General features: G+C 39.4%; 2 protein-coding genes across 3 annotated transcripts; one reads left to right on the forward strand and one right to left on the reverse strand.

The window, feature by feature from the left end:
* Window positions 1-166: 166 nt before the first annotated feature.
* LOC109467044 (protein MTO1 homolog, mitochondrial-like) lies at window positions 167-14444 on the forward strand. Of its 2 annotated transcripts, none has more exons than XM_019764945.1 (17): window positions 167-219; window positions 1141-1404; window positions 2678-2773; window positions 3494-3549; window positions 4140-4314; window positions 4983-5159; window positions 5335-5447; window positions 6108-6220; window positions 6338-6411; window positions 6800-6916; window positions 7355-7485; window positions 8129-8239; window positions 9142-9323; window positions 10466-10546; window positions 10926-11041; window positions 11882-12033; window positions 12767-14444. In XM_019764945.1, exons 2-17 carry the CDS (start codon window positions 1167-1169, stop codon window positions 12887-12889), a joined length of 2055 nt encoding a protein of 684 aa, XP_019620504.1. In that variant the 5' UTR covers window positions 167-219; window positions 1141-1166; the 3' UTR covers window positions 12890-14444. The 2 variants fall into 2 exon arrangements, with proteins under 2 accessions (XP_019620504.1, XP_019620512.1); XM_019764953.1 differs by having other exon boundaries at window positions 168-204.
* On the reverse strand, window positions 14060-20108 carry LOC109467059 (CDP-diacylglycerol--inositol 3-phosphatidyltransferase-like). Its single transcript, XM_019764964.1, has 6 exons — window positions 19884-20108; window positions 19142-19276; window positions 18194-18347; window positions 17738-17819; window positions 16932-17013; window positions 14060-15023 (listed from the first exon to the last, which is right to left on the reverse strand). The coding sequence occupies exons 1-6, from the start codon at window positions 19933-19935 to the stop codon at window positions 14863-14865; spliced, it is 666 nt and encodes a 221-aa protein (XP_019620523.1). The 5' UTR covers window positions 19936-20108; the 3' UTR covers window positions 14060-14862.
* Between the last annotated feature and the right edge of the window lie 91 nt (window positions 20109-20199).

Consider the following 20199-nt stretch of genomic DNA (forward strand, 5'->3'; position numbering starts at 1 on the left):
CTTTGTTATATCTATTGTACAGCGTGTTTATTATTATCATACGCTTATTAAATCAGAAATTTTATGATTTTATATGGTAGAATCAACCGAATTTTCTACGCTAACGAAATCGTGATGTTTACGACATCTGCCGCACAACGTCATATTTCCCTTTATTCTTTGCGGCACAACAATGGCGGCGCCCATGTGAAAATTCCGGCCGGTGTAGGTATTTTTCTGGTTTGTGGAGTTTGCCTCGACGTATATGGTCTGATATGTTGATATGCATGAGACAAAGAGATACATGAGTTCCTAGACAAGATACGCCCCACACGTATGAAATATCGACGGCTTTTATGCAGTAAGACATCATGGTAGCCTTCGTGCGTTTGCCGGCAAATTTCAGGAAAACAAAAGTAACATTTTGTACTGCATATGCCACTCGATAAACACTGCCTAACTGGCATATCTTTTTGCAACTAGATATTTTTGCACTATAGATAGACAGTGCAAATTTGCGCCCTATTCTAATGGTCCTGTCAATAGTGCAATTTTTTTTGTCATTGACAGGGTCATCCTGTCAATAGCTTTTAGGCTAATTTTTCACGTGAAGTCAAACTGATTTGATACACCCTAGTTGAAACTGATTCCAAAACAGAAAGGACGTCAACAAATTGGGAGAGCCAGCGTGCAAAATACCAGGTTGCCCAGTTGCCCCGGGCAACCAAATTTTATTTGGGACAACCTATTTTTGAACCTAGGTAGCCCAGTGTGCTACCTGAATTTTAAGAATGCCCCCCTCCCCAAAATCATGCCCACTTGACTTGCACCACTGTATCCGGCAGATTCTTTTAATTATAATTTTAGGTATTAATGGCTATTACTATAGTATCAGTTAACTAAAGGCTGTTAGAAATATTGTCAAAGGTTTATGTATGTAACATTACTTAATTTGAGGAAAGTAGTAACTTATAGGTGGGGCAACCTAAAATTCTGATGGGCAACCTAATTTTTGGGGCAACCTGGTTCAAAAAAGTATGTTGTACACTGGAGACTGAATTACAGCACTTGAGTTAAGTCGTGACCGGAATTATTACAGGCGAGGCCTCCTCATCCCAAAGACAATAAAATATTAAATTCATTGTTATCACTCTTTTTCAGGTTAGAAACCTACACAACTCCAAACCATGTTACAAACAAGATGTGTGAGGTTTGTGAGAGCTGTTTCAAGGCATCCCCCATCTACAACTACCCGGGTCCTGTCTCATCATCATTGCAATAGAGACAACAGGAGAAACTGTCACAGTGGTAGAAGGTATGATGTCATCGTTGTTGGAGGAGGGCATGCTGGGACAGAAGCGGCAGCAGCGGCTGCCAGGATGGGAGCCAACACTCTCCTGGTCACTCACAAACTGGACACTATAGGTTAGTGTTAATGGTAGGATGGGAGCCAACACTCTCCTGGTCACTCACAAACTGGACACCATAGGTTAGTGTTAATGGTAGGATGGGAGCCAACACTCTCCTGGTCACTCACAAACTGGACACTATAGGTTAGTGTTAATGGTAGGATGGGAGCCAACACCCTCCTGGTCACTCACAAACTGGACACGATAGGTTAGTACAAATGGTCACACACAAACTGGACACAATAGGTTAGTAACTGTGTTAATCCCCGGTCACAACCCGCCGTACGTGCTTTTTGTCCGTACGTTTTTTTGGAGGCTACGTTTTTTCTGAAAACGTGGAGAAGGAGTGGCGTCGACGCAAGTCACTCGCACGGTTGCGCAAAGTGTAAGAGTGTGGTCTGCACGCCAAGTCTGGCCGTGAGCGGTTGCGTGCATCGCACGTTGCGCAAGTGGTAAGTGAGTTGTACGTGCTTACAATGCACGATCTCTGTGCGATTGCAACTTTACCGTAAGGAGGCCGTACTCACACGTGCTTCTTCCGCACGGCACGTACGGGGCACGCGCTTCGCTCGCACTCGCACGCACGGGTGGTGAATCCGCAGACCGCACGTAGAAAAAGTTTTACATGCACTTAAAGTTCTACGGCGTGTCTGCATGCCATACGGAGGCGGTACTCACCGTGCACGGATGCCCTACGTTTTCCCACGTTTTTGCACGAAGACAGCACGCAGAAGCATGTACGGTTGTGACCGTAGCTTTACACAATCTCTCACTGTCAGGGGCTGATTGGGCCTCCTCCCCAAGAGCCATACACCTCTAACTCAAGAGAACCATTCCCAATCCCAGAACTACCAATAGGAGCGCAGGGTTCTTTATCACTATGAAAATCAGTCCAATAGGAGCTCAGGATTCTCTGTCACCATAGAAATCATTATCACAGTCTCCAACACCACAATAACAGACAGTTCTCAGTCTGACAATAATTGGTCTATGTCCATGCATAAATTATGCACACGATTAAGATGTTCCCAATTCTCCTACTTTAATAGAGGTGTGGGCCACCAAGCTTCTAGGGGCATGACTAAGGGCCAGCTAGAACTTGTAGTAGTAGAAGAGTGCTCATTGGTAAAATTCATCACCTTCAAACCAACCAATCTGCATGCATTTATTTTAAGAGTACAAAATGTACATGGTACTCTGGTATTGCAGATGTGTATACAATTGTTGTCTGACTTAATAGGCCCTGTTTTCTAGTGAGTTTAAACCTCAGTGTCTGCCCTTCACCTCAGGTGAGATGTCATGTAACCCATCATTTGGAGGAGTTGGGAAGGGTCACCTAATGAAGGAGATAGATGCACTGGATGGAGTCTGTGCCAGGATTTGTGGTGAGTGGTAATCATCAATGCATAATATAGATCTTAGACCTTTATGTATTAACTAAGGATTTGTCTTATGTAGTGATGCATTTGGACTTGGATCCGGACTTGTAAGAATGTTTAGGATCAAGTAAAAAAAAACCATAAAAGTCAAGAACCGAGTCTAGACTTATTACCATAAAAGACCATTCCACATACCCCTTTTCTTAAATCCAAACCACCTAAAACCTTCCATAGATTGCAAAATCTTTGCTGCAAAATGAAGAAAACATTGCCATCGGGCATCGTCAAGTACCAGCCTCCATGTTATGTGGCCAAAGTTTCACCCAGACAACATTGCAAGGTTGCCAACATGCAATTTAAATTTGTATATGCCATGGGTTTAGGTCCGGACTTACAAGTCCGGACCTAAACTGGACCTGAACCTAAAATTGGGTTTAGGTATGCATCACTAGTCTTATGTGTGATAAGCCAGTTAACAATTTGAACTGTACATGCACAAGGCTAAAGATTAAGGCCCCCTACTGGTAACTTGTATGTAAACAGTTCTGGTCTAGATCATGCTTGATACCATGACCAGTTATATTTTGTTTATGACACAGGGGCCTTCAATTTTTTAGTTGAATGACATATTACCTACAATATGCATCACACTGCACACATTCAAACCACGAAAATGCTTTAACTTTGCTACCTTTCTGTGCTTTAACTGCCTTTTTGTGTTTACAGACAAGTCAGGGATTCAGTACAAAGTTCTGAACACGAGAAAAGGCCCTGCAGTATGGGTAAGCTATAAACACCTTCTATAGTACTTGTACTTGTAGTATTGTCTGTGAGTTTGTGTATCATGTAGTGAATATGTACTAGTAGTAATACGATTTGTAACTGTCATGAATTTGCAGTGGAGAAGTCACTGCAGGAATTTTTTTGAAAAGTGCAAAAGTTTTTGTATTTAGGCCACACACCAATTTAATTTGTTGGTTCTGAGATCTTTTCAGAAAAAATATGAAGTGACAGGGCAAAAAAAAAGTCTAGGCATCCTATTATACTTATAGCCCCAAATGCTTAGATAAGAGCCATTAAGTCAACACAAAAAGCTGGGTTAAAATTTAAACAATGAATTTTGAACTTTTAATCAAACCACTGCATTCCATAGATGGAAAAAGTCCAACAACTAGGAAGAAAAGGCCTTTTTCTCAACTGTTGGGGGCAAAATATGAGCATTTTTCACTTGATTCTGAACCAGAACCCTTTTTTTTGCAAACCAGAAAAAAAATGAAGAGGCGAATCCGAGAACCAACAAATTAAATTTATGTTGCCTTACAGTATGTTGAACAGTTTGTTTGCTAATCCCCAACCTACTTCTTTATTACAGGGTCCTAGAGCACAGATTGACCGTTCTCTGTATAAGGCACACCTGCAGGAGGAGCTGTTTAACAACACTCCTAACCTCACCTTCCTGGCCAGACCTGTGGAAGACTTGATCCTGACAAACAACAGTCAGTCTGACTCTGATGTCTGCAAACAAGTGGTGCAGGGGGTCAAGCTGGGTAAGGCTTGTAGTTATTAGATGACTTAAATAACTCACTTTGCTCATTTGAAGACAATCTAAGACAACTTGATTATGATATTTATTATGGTACCAGGGCTCGAAATTAATTTTGGGGAATAGGTGCGCTGGTGCACCCAACCTAAAAAATTGAGTGCACAAAAAAAATTGGGGTGCACCATATGAGATGAAATAAGTAGAATGTTAGGAAATGTTTGATTTCTACGAAAAGTACTTCTACAATGATTTTATTATTTTTCTGACACTTATACTATACATTTAACATATTATGTAAATGTATGAAAATATTTTGATGCACTGGTGTACCCATAGAAAAAAATTGGGTGCACAGCTCCAAATTTGGGTGCGCTAAGGTGCACATGCACACAGTATTTTGAGCCCTGGGTACTGACAGTGATTTTGCCCCAATAGTGCAGTTTGTGTTTTCAGTTTTTGTAATAGTTTGAAAGCTTATAAATGCAGATTTATTACAGTCCCATTATGGATACACCCTACTTTAATAACAGGCCTTTCTCTGTCCTTAGTGCTGAAAACGTAGTTTTATTAATACCAATATCTCTCCTTGGTGCTGAATGACATTCTCTATATGGATGAACTACATGTATGTGCACCTTGTCAAATCATTAATGGGATTTGTTCTCTCCACAGATGATGGACAGTGTATCCATGGCAACACTGTTGTCCTGACAACAGGCACGTTCCTGAGGGGTCAGATCAACATCGGTCTGGAGACCAGGCCGGCGGGCAGGGTGGGGGACGCTCCGGCCATCGGACTGGCCAGGTCACTGGAGGATGCTGGGTTCACTGTGGGCAGGCTCAAGACAGGTGGGAGTTAGGCTTAGACTATACCAAACTTCCATCACAATCAGCAGCTCAACCAATGATAGCTTGGCAATTAGTGGTTTGACCAATGAGAGAGTGGCATTCAAATATATACATTTTCATGTTTATATTTTGCTTACCATGTTCTCATGGGATTATCAGTATCCATGCTTTACAGGTACACCACCCAGGATCGATGGACGTACCATAGACTACACAGACCTGTCCCCACAGCCTGGGGATGATCCTCCACAGCCATTCTCATTCCTCAATGATGCTGTCTGGATCAAGGTACAAACCACACATTAGACATGTTTCATATATACATGTATTGTGGATAGGGTTGTTAACTTGACTGCAGTTTACCAGCTATATAGCTACCAGTATATGGGAAACAAGCCGCTGACACCACCAGTATGCCCTGAAGTCTTCATAAACAAATAGAGACTTTTTGAATACAGTGGTTTCTGAAAGTCAACATAGACTATCATAAGGCCATACCAATTTAATTTGTTGGTTCTCGGATCTTTTCAGAAAAAATATGAAGCGACAGGGCGAAAAAAAAATAAAAATAAAAACAGGTCTAGGCATCCTATTATAGGCTAAAATGCTACAAAATGAGCCATGAAGTCACAAAAGGCTGGGTTAAAATTTAAACATTGAATTTTGAACTTTTAATCAAACCACTGCAATGATAGATGGGAAAACTGTAACAACTAGGAACTAAGGACTTTCCTCAACTGTTGGGGGGCAAAATATGAGCATTTTTCAGTTGATTCAGGACCAGAATCAAAATTTTTTTTTTTGCAAATCAGAAAAAAACGAAGAGGCGAATCCGAGAACCAACAAATTAAATTGGTGTGGCCTAATGAAAATGTATGTTTCAATCCGAAGATGCTGATGCGAATTGATTACAATTTAGCAATTCAGTTGGTTAATTGTGTTTTCCAGCCAGAAGATCAGGTAATGTGCCATCTAACACATACCAACTCTACTGTGGACAAGATAATCCTGGATAATCTTCACCTGGATAGACATGTACAGGAGGAGACTACTGGACCAAGGTGTGTAGCATCAGGGATATACATGTATGATAGGACTTTTTGTGAAATATACATCTGTGTAATACTATACAGGTTTTGTTTTCTGTGTTGAACAGCTTTTGTCTGTTCCAATTGCAGATATTGTCCCTCCATAGAATCCAAGGTGTTGAGATTCCCCAAAAGGCCCCACCAAGTATGGCTGGAACCTGAAGGTATATAAATCTGTGCTTAAAGATTGAAAGTTCTGAAATTTAAGGCTTGCTGTCATAAACATCAGCATTACCTATTGCAGTTCTTTCATGAATTGCTAGATGGTGCTTCCAGTTCACGTGAAGAAATAAACTTATCATAGAAATTATTGTCTTTTTTATTGTACATACATGTACATGTATGTAGTTTGGCTACATTGTTAATAGATGAATGCTTGTTACTTTTCCTGTAATAAGAGAATGTTTGTGTAAAATTCAAATCATATTTTTATTAAGAATATAATATTGTGCTAAAAAATAAGGTTTATGAGAAAGAGAATCTATTTAATTTAGTTTCTTTCCACTCTTGGTCAACATACCTTTTACATGTAATTCCCTCCCCTTCTTACAGGCTTGGACACCCCTGTGGTTTATCCCAATGGTATCTCCTGCACCCTGCCAGAGGAGGTCCAGGTGGACATGGTCAGACAGATCAAAGGGTTGGAGAGGGCAGAGGTCATCAGGCCAGGTAAGGGTAATATTTCAGTCTTAATCACAATGTACAAAAACCCTTTGATCACTGTTTCTAAGCAGAACAAGGACTCAGGCATTTCAAAGCTACCGTTTCTATGAATATCTTGTTTCATTCATTTTATATTGTGAATTTCTCTGTTTACATCTAATATATGCATTTCCCACTGCCACCTAGACAACAGATTCGTACCAACTTTCTGCTGGCTCCCAGCCAGCTTCTGGGACCTTACTTCCTGTGTCTGACCTTTTGTGGTCTGTGGTTATAGAATTTCCCCCACCCACCATGCTACCTCCCAACTGTACAAGCAAACACAAACACACACACACACACAAACACACACACCCAAAACAATACCCCTATACACAGGGTTTTGAGACAAAAAGTTTATTATAGATTTCTTATGATTATATAATATCAAACTCCCTTTGTTAGGTTATGGAGTAGAGTATGATTACATGGACCCCCGACAGCTGAAGGCATCGTTAGAGACCCACAGGATACAGAACCTGTTCTTTGCTGGGCAGATTAACGGCACCACGGGGTACGAAGAAGCAGCAGCACAGGTATGGTACCCTTTTACTTAATTATTTCACACATATTTGATGATGAGCATTGTCTAAATTACAAGTAATCTTGAGATTTCAGACTTTTGAGAAGTATTTTGGGTTTTGTGACCTTGAAATTCCAATCTTATTACATCATGCACCCACACTATACAGTTTATTGGCCTGAAAATGGTCCAAAAGTCCCAAATTATACAATTTTAAAGAGGTGCATGCGGAAAGTTATGAATGACTTGTTGTTGATAGCTATATAAAGCACACTCATATTAAATTTCAGATTGTTTGGGTGTAATACCAGGTTCCCAGGACCCAAAATGTACAGATTTTGTTGAAAAATGACGGTCACCAAAAAAATGAAATAAAACAATTTCAATAGCCTGTATTAAAAAAAATGAAAAAAAAATACCTCGGGATATTTGTCCATTCTACGTCCATGTCAAATTTCAGGTCATTTAGGTAAAAAATGACAGAGTTGAATCAATTTTACCGAATGGCAGGAGGAGGAGGAGGAGAAACACCAGAGAACACAATATGTCTTCACCGTGAAGCCATAAATAGGAGTGTATGGCCACAAGCTTTTGGGGAGCCCTGACAGCAAATTAAAGATTTTCTATCACACCAATTGTTTGTGTGTATTTTACAGGGTCTGATAGCAGGTATCAATGCAGTGTTGAAGGTACAGAACAGACCAGCCTTCACTGTCAGCCGTACAGAAGGGTACATAGGAGTTCTCATAGACGACCTCACCACACAGGTATGCTATACCAGTAATACTGGAATTTTATTATTTTTTGTGGGAACTTCTGTTCTATTTCATGAATGAAGGAGAATGAGGGTTTTCACAGTGTTTTCAGTCCCCAGTTGAAACAATTCTGTAGTACTTATGAGCAAGATTTAACTGTGATTTCCAACACAAAAAAATTGGACTCACCCAAATTTTCGACTGTACAACTCCAGTCTTTGTCAAGGAATGAGCAATCCACCGCTTCCGTGACGTCACGCAGATAACACATGTGACTCCATGAGATGGAAATACATATTTGTTGTGTTAGATATGTGCAAGCACTTCCTGAATTCCTCCACATACCACCCAATTACATGTACTTCCACCAGGCATGTTCTGGGTTATCTTCAGGCTTGACCTCCCTGTCAATCAATTTAGCAAAATCTACCCACTTGCCCTGCAACCATCTCTGTTGGACAAGCATACACACAATTGCAAAGACAAACCCACCCAAAAACAATACTTCTGTACAAAGAGTTAAGGCCACTTCAATTTAATTTGTTGCTTCTCAGATTTTTTCAGAAAACATATCAAGCGACAGGGCGAAATAAAAAAAAAACAGGCCAAGGATCCGGAAATGTTACAATATGAGCCATGAAGTGAACATACCAGGCTGGTTTATAATTAAATAGATTTTGAACTTTTAATGAAGCAAAATGGCATTGTTACATTGAAAAACTGTAACAACTAGGAAGAAAAGGACTTTCTTCAACCGTTGGGGCCAAAATATGTCTTTCATTGAGCATTTTGCAGTTGATTCAGAACCAAAAAAAAAAATTTTGCAACATCAGAAAAAAATGGACAGGGCAAATCCAAGAAACAAGAAATTAAATTGGTGTGGCCTAATAACATGATTTGTACATTTTGTACAGGGTACCAACGAGCCCTACCGCATGTTCACCAGTAGAGCTGAGTTCAGACTGTCCCTGAGACCAGACAACGCTGACGAGAGACTGACAGAGAGAGGACACCAGGCAGGATGTGTCAGTCACTACAGATATCACAGATTCATCCACATCAAGCAATCACTAGACAACAGCTTGCAACTCTTAAAGTAAGTCTTGTGGCTTTACTGAGATAGCACGTCAGCAGAATGTACTGTGCCTGCAAAAAACCCTAACTGTCCTTCACAATGGACCATTCCAGATCGAACGCATCAAATCCTATTTCGAATCCCTGTTCTATTTCGAACACCTCCGTCAAACTCAGCGCGGGAAATCTAAAATCAGAAAACTGAGTTGATGTCTGCTTGATAAAAACTTACATGTGAAACTGAATTTGTGACATTGCATGCACTTTAAAGTTGATTAAAGACGTTCTGTTATTCTTCCATTTGTTCATAAGCTATCAATATTGTTTATGTCCGTGTTTGCATGCTTATTTTTCTACTTGTACCACAAATCCCTTTATAAGTTGCGCCCTCCCTCGTGAGTCCCCGTGAGTTTTTATTTCCCATTTCGTTTTTTTCCCGAGCTCGTATGCCGCTGTGATGCATGCAGCAAATGCCATGGAAAACCTGTTACAGATTAACGTACTCTGTTTGACACATGTATCGGCTGTTAGTCAGCAACCGGGCACTCTTGTCCACCTACCGTGTGATGTTATGCGGCCAATCCCACATCTGTATTGAGCGAAAACATTTTGCTCTCACTGAAACTACCTCTGTCCCCTCCTAAAATAATTCTACTCTGCGGATGTACCGTTCAACAAAATAAAGCTTAACCAATTTTTTCGTCTCCTGGGAGAGTTTTTCGCTGCCGAAAAATCGATCGTAAAGTTGGGCTGCAAATCCGACATTCTGGCGGCGGCAGTCGGTACGGCCCTTCCCGCACTGATTTTGACGGAGGTGTTCGAGTTGCTAGGGCGTTGCTAAGGGGGCGTGACTTATGGAACAGTCCATTAGCTATTCAACCATTGATAGCGTGGCAAGTAGCAGTTTGACCAATAAGAGTGCCTGCAAGTTTGTCAAATATTTGCATTTTTATTTTTTATTTCTTTTGCATTGCTACATTTTGACAATGGAATGGTCAGTCAGTGTCAAAGACTGGAATTACTGAAAACTTTTGAAGAAGTATATTTTTACACCAGTCCTATAGAAATCGATCCCCTTTCATATCATTTATGAGAGACACAGAGAAAGAAGAAACTTTAAAGGTTTATAGATAACACTGTGACATTCATTTTAAATCTCTACAGATCCTTCAGTCTATCACCAGCCAAGTGGAAGAGACAACTGAAGTATGACCTAATGAGTGAAGCAAAATCAGGGACTCAAAGGTGAGACAATTTTAACAAAATAACTAAGTCTGTCCTTTAGCCATGGATAACTGTTTACATATCCATTATACAGAGGTAACATTTGGAAAGAAAATGCATAATGTTTACCTTGAACGCATATGGTCAGCTCTGTTAATTCTTACTCAAACACATTCATATACATGTGTATATGGTCAGACAGGAGGCTAAATCCCTCCTGCCATAAAATTGCAACATGATGTACCCCAACACTAGTTACCATGGTGATAGACATCTGGTTCAGGTCATTGACCTTATTTGTTTAAAGAAGAAGAAGGGGAACAAACTGAGCAAAAACAATATGTTTTCCTTTGTTAAACATAATTACAATGAGTATGTTTTTTCTCATTTTGTCTTCCAGTGCCTTTGATCTGCTGAAGTATCCAGATATAACAATATCCAGACTGGGAGATGTTGTTCCAGAGTTGAGACACCTTGTACCAGACAAACAACTGTGCAATAGACTCAAGATAGAAGGTACAGTATGTCCAAAACTGTGCTCATAGACTAATAGTTTAATGATATCTCTTTTCATGCCCTTACACACCAATTTTTGTCCGTCAAAGATGACAAATTGGGCAAAATTTTGTCTGAAATGAGAGGCAAATTCTGTCAAATGAAAGAAAGACTGATACTGGCTGGAACGCTGATCAGAGATCATGGATGTCGACCCTTATACAAGTGTGGTACATCTCAACAGATAAGGCCACACCAATTTAATTTGTTGGTTCTCAGATTTGCCTCTTCATTTTTTTCTGATTTTGAAAAGAAAATTCTTGTTCTAAATCTCAATATGCTCATATTTTGCCCCCAACAGTTACAGAAATTCCTTTTCTTCCTAGATGTTACAATTTTTCCATCTATCAATGCAGTGGTTTGATTTTATGTTCAAAATTCATTGTTTAAATATTAAGTTAATATTTAAACAATGAATTTTGAACATAAAATCAAACCACTGCATTGATAGATGGAAAAATTGTAACATCTAGGAAGAAAAGGAAACCCAGCCTTTTGTGTTGACTTCATGGCTCCTATGGTAGCATTTGGGGCCATAATAATAGGATGCCTAGACCTGTTTTTATTTTAATTTTGTTTTTTTTGCCTTGTCACTTTGTATTTTCTCTGAAAAAATCCAAGAACCAAATTAAATTGGTGTGACCGCAGGAGAGGCAAAATTCTGTTAAATGAAAGAAAGACTGATGCTGACTAGAAAACTGATCAATGAGTGATCACGGATGTCAACCCTTCCACAAGTGTGGTAAATCTCATTGACAACAGATAATTATGACTAATAAGTGGTACATCTACTTGTTCCAGCGACGTACTCAGTGATGCTGAAGAAACAGTTTGAGGAGATACTGGAGGTGAGGAGGGACGAGGCCATGGCCCTGCCTGACAACCTGGACTACACCCGGTTACGGGTGTCAACTGAGGTCCTGGAGAAACTGGCCCTGACAAGACCACAGACAGTACGTAATACTTCTCATATTATATGTTTAAAGTTAAAACTTTTGGTCCAACACAAAAAATTCTCTCACCTAGAGCTTTCGACCAGTCACTCTGGTCTTTCTCAGTAGACTGACCCAGTGAAGCTTGTCACGTGACGGGGGCCGACATCGTCTACCAGATACCTTTGACCCAGTGTTGACGTCACACTTCAAATAAGCCACGTGACAAGCTTCACTGAGTCAGTGTGCTGAGGAAGACCAGAGTGACTGGTCGAAAGCTCTTAAGCTATAGGTGAGAGAATTTTTTGTGTTAAAGTTTAACTTTAAACATGTAACTACCAACGCAGATGAACTTTCATGATAGTTCTCGTATTATACTTAAATCATCTTTATCTCATATCTAGAACTGTTTTTTTTTAAACTCTGTGTACAGAGGTTTAATTTTCCGTGTGTCTTGTTTGTGAGCTTGCTTGTGTTTCTATTATAGTTATTTCTGCATGTGTACATGCCAGGCATGTTGGGGACACTGAAAGGAAGTTAGGTCAAAGGTCCCAGAAAGGGTATCTCATTTCTTCAATTCCTGCAATATGCCACTAAAGATTCACAATTATAATGAAATAGTGAAATTTAAAAAGAAATTTTCAAAACCTCAGATATAAGTTTTCTGAAATATACATATGATGTAAGGACAGTGAAGTAGGCAACCAATAAACCATTTTCTTGTAATAACCTACATAAATATGCAATTTTTCAGATTGGAGCTGCTAGCAGAATACCTGGTATCACACCGGCTGCCATGGTTCAACTACTTAGATATGTTAAGCATTTCAACAGACAGAAACACGGGTTGGAGACCCAAGAACTCAGTACAGCTTGACATACAGAATAATGACGAGGACTTGTGCAATACATGAAGATGTGGTGGTTGATAGTTGAATATACCTTTTATTAGCACTGTCACAGTGGTTATATCGGTAAATAATTTCATCAGGTTGGTAAACGAATGAATAGCAAGGTTCTTTGATCACACACACCCTTTTTTTATGAGCCAACGTTTCCATCTTCAACCGTCCGTCATCATCATCAGGGCAATTCTGACTGGTTTGACGAGCTAAAGTGCACTGTGAACCAAGTAACACCTTTAGTGCACTATGCACCAAGTAACATCTAGTGTCAGTGCACAGTAAACCAGTCAGAATTGCCCTGATGAAGATGACAGACGGTCATTGAAACGTCTGGCTCATAAAAATAAATGGTTGTGAGCTAAGAACCTTCCTATTCACTGTTGTTAAACATGTAGCTTTTTGTGACATGCTGATTTTATATTTATTTGTTGACGGCTATCCGTTGGCCTTTTACTTTAATTTTCGTTAAATCCTATGGGGTTGAAATTAAAAGTATATTGAGTATGATATCTTCCTCCTGATACGTAGATTTAGATATTTTTGTACAGTGCCACATGTACAGTATCATATTCTGGTAAATAGATTTCTCCATCATGTATAGTATTTTGTCACATTTATATACATAGCTACTTCTCCATCTTAAAAGGATAGGCCTACCAGATTTACTTAAAGAAAATGAACATGTGTAAAATAATGTTTCAGAGCATAAATATAAGAAGAAACTGGATACATAGAAGATTTCCATGGATCTTTTAATCACAAGTACTAAAACGATTGTCCACCATCATAAGAATAAACAAAACTTACTTTTACACACCATACTGGTAGTTATCTGCCATTAAATATTCTGATTGGTCCAACAAGTGGGCGATATCTTAAATAATACCCAGTAAGGTTATCATCAGCTCGCACTTATTCAACAATACCATTGCATACAAGAAAACCTGATTGTATGTGATTTCAATTTTCATCTTGTCAACGATCATGTACATAATTTGTTTACAAACACAGGGTCACAAGGATTCAGCACACACGTACATGTACACAGTCACATATATATCACTGCATATACTTAATGGGTGGACTTTTTAAATATCTTCCCACTTAAAATCTCATTTTGCAACTGCTCCTCCACAAGTATCACCTTGAAATAAATGCACAGGCAAAAGTACACATACCATACAATAACCCACTTCCTAATTGTTTTATACACCTAATACAGCTTTTATGACAGAACTGCACCCAAAAGTTATTAGACTAGATGTATAGGCATTCAGAGTCTGGAAAATACATTTTCTTAATAGCCTCTTTCCTCTAGAATAACAGTTACTATATATTTATTTTAACATTTTACAAGAGATATGTACGTTCTTAATACATTGTATGCTACATCACTGATACACAATGATTACACAATGATTGTTATAATTTAGGCCTTTCATTCTATTTAGAAACCAGTCCTGGCCTGAAGTTATCATAAATTTTTCAAAAGTCTCTTTTGGAGTTTTTAAGTGTAAGGCCATACTGGTTTGATTATATAGATGACATACTCTGGGCTCCTCAAAACTGATGCAACAAGAAAAAAACATTGGGCCAAGAAAATACTTACAAAATTATTGTGACAGAAATAAAGGCATTCTACCACATCTGCAATGTCATCCATATAATCAGGACACAACCCTCGACCCTGCCTCTGGACCAAGAGGTTGGGAGTTTGAATCCCGGCTGTGTTCACCCGACATGCAAGCTACTGGAAAGGGTCATAGTCCTTAGGACAGGACATTAAGGTGTGGTCCACTGCATGTGCTTGTTGAATAAGAGGAATTTCCCTGGTACAATGAACCTGTAAATACTGTACATAGCATCTGTCTTCTCTGTCACAACCAGTGGAAGAATAGCTATTCAGTGAGCTAAAATGGGATCAAAATCTTTCTCTAAATGGTTCCTACTCCTTTTTGAGTTGTTTTCTCTCTTCCACGTCCACATCAGCGATGGCACACATGGCTCCCTTCAGCTGCAGCCAGCTGCAGAAGGACTTGGCGATGGCAATGGGCAGGGACACGAAGAACAGCAGGTCAAACAGTCCCATGTCCAGGAATGGCAGCACTGGGGGGAACAAACGTACATAAGTAGAGACAACCTTTCATTCATAAAAAACCATATAACACGTGTACAGTACATCATTAAAATAACACAAAAACTCTACAGACATACAAATAAAACACGAAGAAACCTAGATGCATAATAAATTGTAAGTCTTTCAGAAGAATGAATTCCTAAAATTCATCAGATTGATTGTTGTGTTGTGGGAGGAAAGTAATCGTTTTAAGAAGGAGTAACAAATCCGTCAATGTAGTGATAGACAAACCACTTTCTACAATCACAGTCTTTTAAATTTATTCAGCCAACGTTTCTGTGACTGTCTGTCAACTCTGTCAAATTTTGACTTGTTCTCTGTAACTGCTTTTGTTTAATAACTGACCACTGTATACACATGCATCCAACTCCTGTACGTTTGGGACTGCATTGTTAAGATACATTTCCCTGTTATCACGCATATATGTGTAGATACAATGTATGCAAATACAATGTATTGTACATTTGGGAATGCATCTATACAGCGACACCTGTGCTGTAGTGCAATGTGAACCAGTCAGAATAGCCCTGATGAGGAAGGTGACAGACGGTCACCGAAACATCGACTGAACTAGAGTTCCCCGATCTCATACCTTCGCCAAATGATGTTAATCTTTATGACTGACAAATTATCGATTAGATTATTTCCCCCTGATTTAAGAAATAGGAACCTAATTTTCATGAATTATATCATTTTATCATAATCTCAACCAGAAAAACAGTCTTATATTAACAAACAATGCATTCTAGCATTACCTAATAAATTATGCAAATGAGGTCCTGATTTGAATAAATTATGTTTAATGGTGTTCACCTCAATCTAACTTTCAAATACCACAAGTATGAAATTCCAGGCAGTTACCATTAACGTTACATAATTATAAAATTTTCTCATTAATTATGCAAATTAGGTAATTATTAACATAATCAATATCTTCCTGTGTTTCTCTCGTTGTCAATCACCAATGTCACAAGCTTTAATTGTCCTATCATGGAATGCAGCTGATTTATAGAATTTCCCCATAAATTATGAAAATTATATCCATATTTGCATAATTGTCACATAATTATATGAAGGATCACGTAAGCTACCTACATACCAAAAATCTCGACGATCCGTCAACCGGTTCTTGAGTTATCCCCTTTTGAATATTTTCAAGAATATATCGCTGCAGTTCCAGAGCAAGCCGCTAGGGGGCCTAAACTCACATCACTTCTTCCCCAGCACAAGAGCTACCTACCATTTAAATTTCATCACCATAGCATGTCTAGATCATGAGATATCAAAACCGGAAGTTCAGCTGCAGTACCATAACAAGCCGCTAGGGGGTCCAAAATCTAATCATTTTAAGGTCTCATCAAGACCTTCCCACCTACCAAGTATCAAGACAATCCATCAAGGCCTTCTCAAGTTATCGTGTTGACAGACACACACACACACACACACACACACACATACACGAACGCCCCTGAAAACATAACCTTCTTGGCGAAGGTAATAAAAGACTTGGATGTGTAGAAAGAGTCTCTTTACTCATCAGTGACTTACCAACCTGATAAAACTATTCACAGACAAATGTACATAAATTTGTAGGGAAGGGGAGGTGTAATTTGACAGAATTTTGCCTCTCGTGACAAAGTGTTGCCCAATTCGTCATCTTTGGTGGACAAAAATCAGCATGTTCAGAATGATATGGAAAGAGCTGTCATTAAACTAAGCTTACATGCAGTCTGCTGGCAATATTTGCAATGGGGCCTACCAGGACCCAGGATTAGAACCCAGAATCTTCAGATTCAACAACAAGCTTTAAGGACCACCATATAATCACGTCAGTGTGGCCTCAAGTACAGAAATGAAGGCTGACTTTGATGACTTACCAAATGGTCCCGGAGTGAAGAAGCACAGATACAGCATGGTGTAGCAGGTCTCATTCCCCAGACACATGAAGAACAGCAACGGCTGTGGTGTTATAGCAAGAAAAAATGTCAATCTGGAAACTAAATGTAGTATTTTATGTGCCATCAATCATCTTTGATCTATCTATCTATCTATGGCAATCACTCGATATCTAAATAAATTATTTGCAATCAGATACAGATTCATGTACAGATATACAGATAGAGATTTTCTGAGTAGGATGACCGTGTCAGTCCCTACACCTGAGTGAGGGTCACAGTTGACACGGTGGCCTTCGTCTTTGATACACCATTGGCATCTATATTACTGAATCAATCATGCAGTAGAACTTTTTCCTATGATGGACAAAAAATTCATCAGGCTACAGTAAGTTGCAAGATGTAACGTTATATAACTGTATAATTTTTTGTTGTGCATTTTGAAAAATACTGGCCACCATTTCACTTTAATTAATAATTTTTCATGGCTATTTCAATTTATTAAAACACTGAAAGTCATTGAAGAGGTTCATCAGTCACTTTACAGTTAATTAACAGTTAATTAGAAATTCTTCGATCAGTGACTGTATTTTTGTAAGGTAGATTACGTACCTCCAAATTTTCGGTGTCGACTGTACACCTTGATGGACACCGAAAATTTGGAGGTACGTAATCTACCTTTCAAAAATACAGTCACTGATCGAAGAATTTCTACTAAGTGAAAGCCGTGTTACTCAATGCGCATAGAAAGCATGTTAAAAGGTCCATGCAGATTTTTTTAGACTTACCCGTGAAGTATAGTAGAGCTTCAGAATAGAGCTCCCATAATCTACAGTCTTGTGGCTGGCAGACTTCAGCAGAGATGTACTACTGTAGGAAGACATAGTCAACTTCAGTTAAAACACAAAACTACATATCATACTCTATAATTATGAGATCTATACAATATTTATCAGGTATGTAACAGGGGGTTTATAGGCGCTACGAACTAACCCGGCCGAGGGGTCTAGACCTTTCAGGCAAATTGAAAGCGTAATGTGCTGTGGACTGGTGCCCAGGTTTGGTCGTGGGTTCAAAAATTCACTAATTAAGAAGAAGATTCACTAATGTGTGGAGATATTTGATTTTGGGTCAAAACAGTATTAATTTAAAGCAGATTGTTCGTCGTATTAGTATCATGATTTTGGATAAAACCACTGTGAACATTTCAAATTTTTATCCAAAATCATAGCAGACAATCTGACCTATAAAAGTGGATCCAGTGGCTGGTGATGTCCAGCGCTGTGCTGATCTGGAACAGGATGGCCCAGCGCGGGTACAGCATGCACAGCACCATCAGCAGCCCGCAGGTCCCCACACGGTCTGTCAGCTGGTCCAGCATGGCTCCAACACGACTCGCTGCATGATGCATTATGGGTAATATGAGCATGAGCAGTGTGATGTATTGTGGGTAATATTTGCCCTGGCACACTTCACATGCACATTTACACAACCCACGATGCATCACACTGCATATGCACATTTACCCTACTCACAATGCGTCACACTTCACATGCACATTTACCCTACTCACAATACATGATATTGTGCAGTGTGATGTATTTTGTTTGCTTAATGTATTCTGGGTAATATGTCAAAGTATGAAGTGTGCATGTGCAGTGTGATGCACTGTGGGTAGGGTAAATGTGCATGTGCAGTGTGTTGCATTGTGGGTAGGGTAAATTTGCATGTGCAGTGTGATGCATTGTGGGTAGGGTAAATGTGCATGTGCAGTGTGATGCATTGTGGGTAGGGTAAATCTGCATGTGCAGTGTGTTGCATTGTGGGTAGGGTAAATTTGCATGTGCAGTGTGATGCATTGTGGGTAGGGTAAATGTGCATGTGCAGTGTGATGCATTGTGGGTAGGGTAAATTTGCATGTGCAGTGTGATGCATTGTGGGTAGGGTAAATGTGCATGTGAAGTGTGATGCGTTGTGGGTAGGGTAAATGTGCATGTGAAGCATGATGCATTATGGGTAGTATGAACTGTGCATGTGCAATATGATGCATTGTGGGTGACATGTCAAAGTTGAATGCCAGGCAGTGAGAATAAATGAGTTTACATGCAGTAAAAATGGAACAAGCAGCTAGATTTTAGGAACATTGCTTCATGATATTTGTTGATAAAAGAATTGAGGAAAACTGTACTCACATTGGTTGAGTGAGCGTGCAGCATACCCATCCACAGCATCTAACATGCCACTTGTGATGTAGCATATGGAGCCAATAATGGGGTCGTATGGCATGTAATAAAAGGCTACCAATGCCAGGATGATGCGGCCATAACCTGAGGAATAAAGAGAAATTGTAGAACTGTAGTGTGGGATGGCTGCAGAGACCCGGATAATTGTTACATGTCATTGCTGGTCCAAAATATAATGTAAAGCATTGCCAGGATCCCCCCATACAGACCCTCTTTAATGTGCCTGCCATTGTAAAATTAGCATAAAATGTCCTAATGCATGCATTTAGTATAATTCAATCCATTTCCAAATTATTGTCTTACAAATTACATGTTAATTGGAGATTCTGAACCAGATTCAACAAGTTGGGGGGTAGCAGAAACATTCAGCAACTGATTGACAATACGTATGTGACAATAAGGCATTAATAATGTTATGACTAGCATATTATCTGTAACGTTAAGTCTAAATGGGCCATCATTTGCATCCAGAGATTCAAAGATTAATGTGGAAAAAAATAATCAAAGCATAATCTCAGTGGCATTGATAAATCAGATCAAGTCACATAAGTCACATACACTACATCAGTTACCTTAAAAATTATACAGCATCTGCATCTCTGAGCATCTGGACCAAGCAGTAAAATATTATTGGAAATTGCGGGGAAAATTTATGACGACCGACCCAGTTTCTAAATCTTTTCAACCTTACCTATTAGGTTGGGGACAAAAAGAAATATGTTCTCCTTTGGTTGGTCAGGCATGATGATGGAGAGATGAGAAGAGAGAAGAGAGGATGAAGAAGATGAGGAGGATGGTCCACTGAGACAAGACACTGCAGGCAGCTGCTCCAGATTCTGCTGCCTTCAACTGGCCTCATCCACTGACATCACTTGTTGTTGCTTTCCCACCTCAACCTTTCACCTTTTGGGAGCAATTAAAATTTCATATCCACCCTATATCCTAAACAAATTTCATTGTTTGCGATACGTGCATCGTTTAATTGTGAAAAAGAATGTCATTTTGTG

The sequence above is a fragment of the Branchiostoma belcheri genome, unplaced genomic scaffold, assembly GCF_001625305.1.
Source record: "Branchiostoma belcheri isolate BF01 breed outbred unplaced genomic scaffold, Haploidv18h27 scaffold1, whole genome shotgun sequence".
NCBI classification, from domain to species: domain Eukaryota; kingdom Metazoa; phylum Chordata; class Leptocardii; order Amphioxiformes; family Branchiostomatidae; genus Branchiostoma; species Branchiostoma belcheri.

Bases quoted from the DNA above. Each gene is read 5' to 3' on its own strand.
- LOC109467044 (XM_019764945.1), top strand. From the start codon at position 1,167: ATGTTACAAACAAGATGTGTGAGGTTTGTGAGAGCTGTTTCAAGGCAT. The intron at 10,547-10,925 runs GTGAGACAATTT...TTTGTCTTCCAG, and splicing joins GCAAAATCAGGGACTCAAAG to TGCCTTTGATCTGCTGAAGT. The intron at 12,034-12,766 runs GTACGTAATACT...GCAATTTTTCAG, and splicing joins CCCTGACAAGACCACAGACA to ATTGGAGCTGCTAGCAGAAT.
- LOC109467059 (XM_019764964.1), bottom strand. From the start codon at position 19,935: ATGCCTGACCAACCAAAGGAGAACATATTTCTTTTTGTCCCCAACCTA. The intron at 18,348-19,141 runs GTGAGTACAGTT...TGCATCATGCAG, and splicing joins TGCACGCTCACTCAACCAAT to CGAGTCGTGTTGGAGCCATG. The intron at 17,820-18,193 runs GTCAGATTGTCT...GTCTTCCTACAG, and splicing joins CACTGGATCCACTTTTATAG to TAGTACATCTCTGCTGAAGT.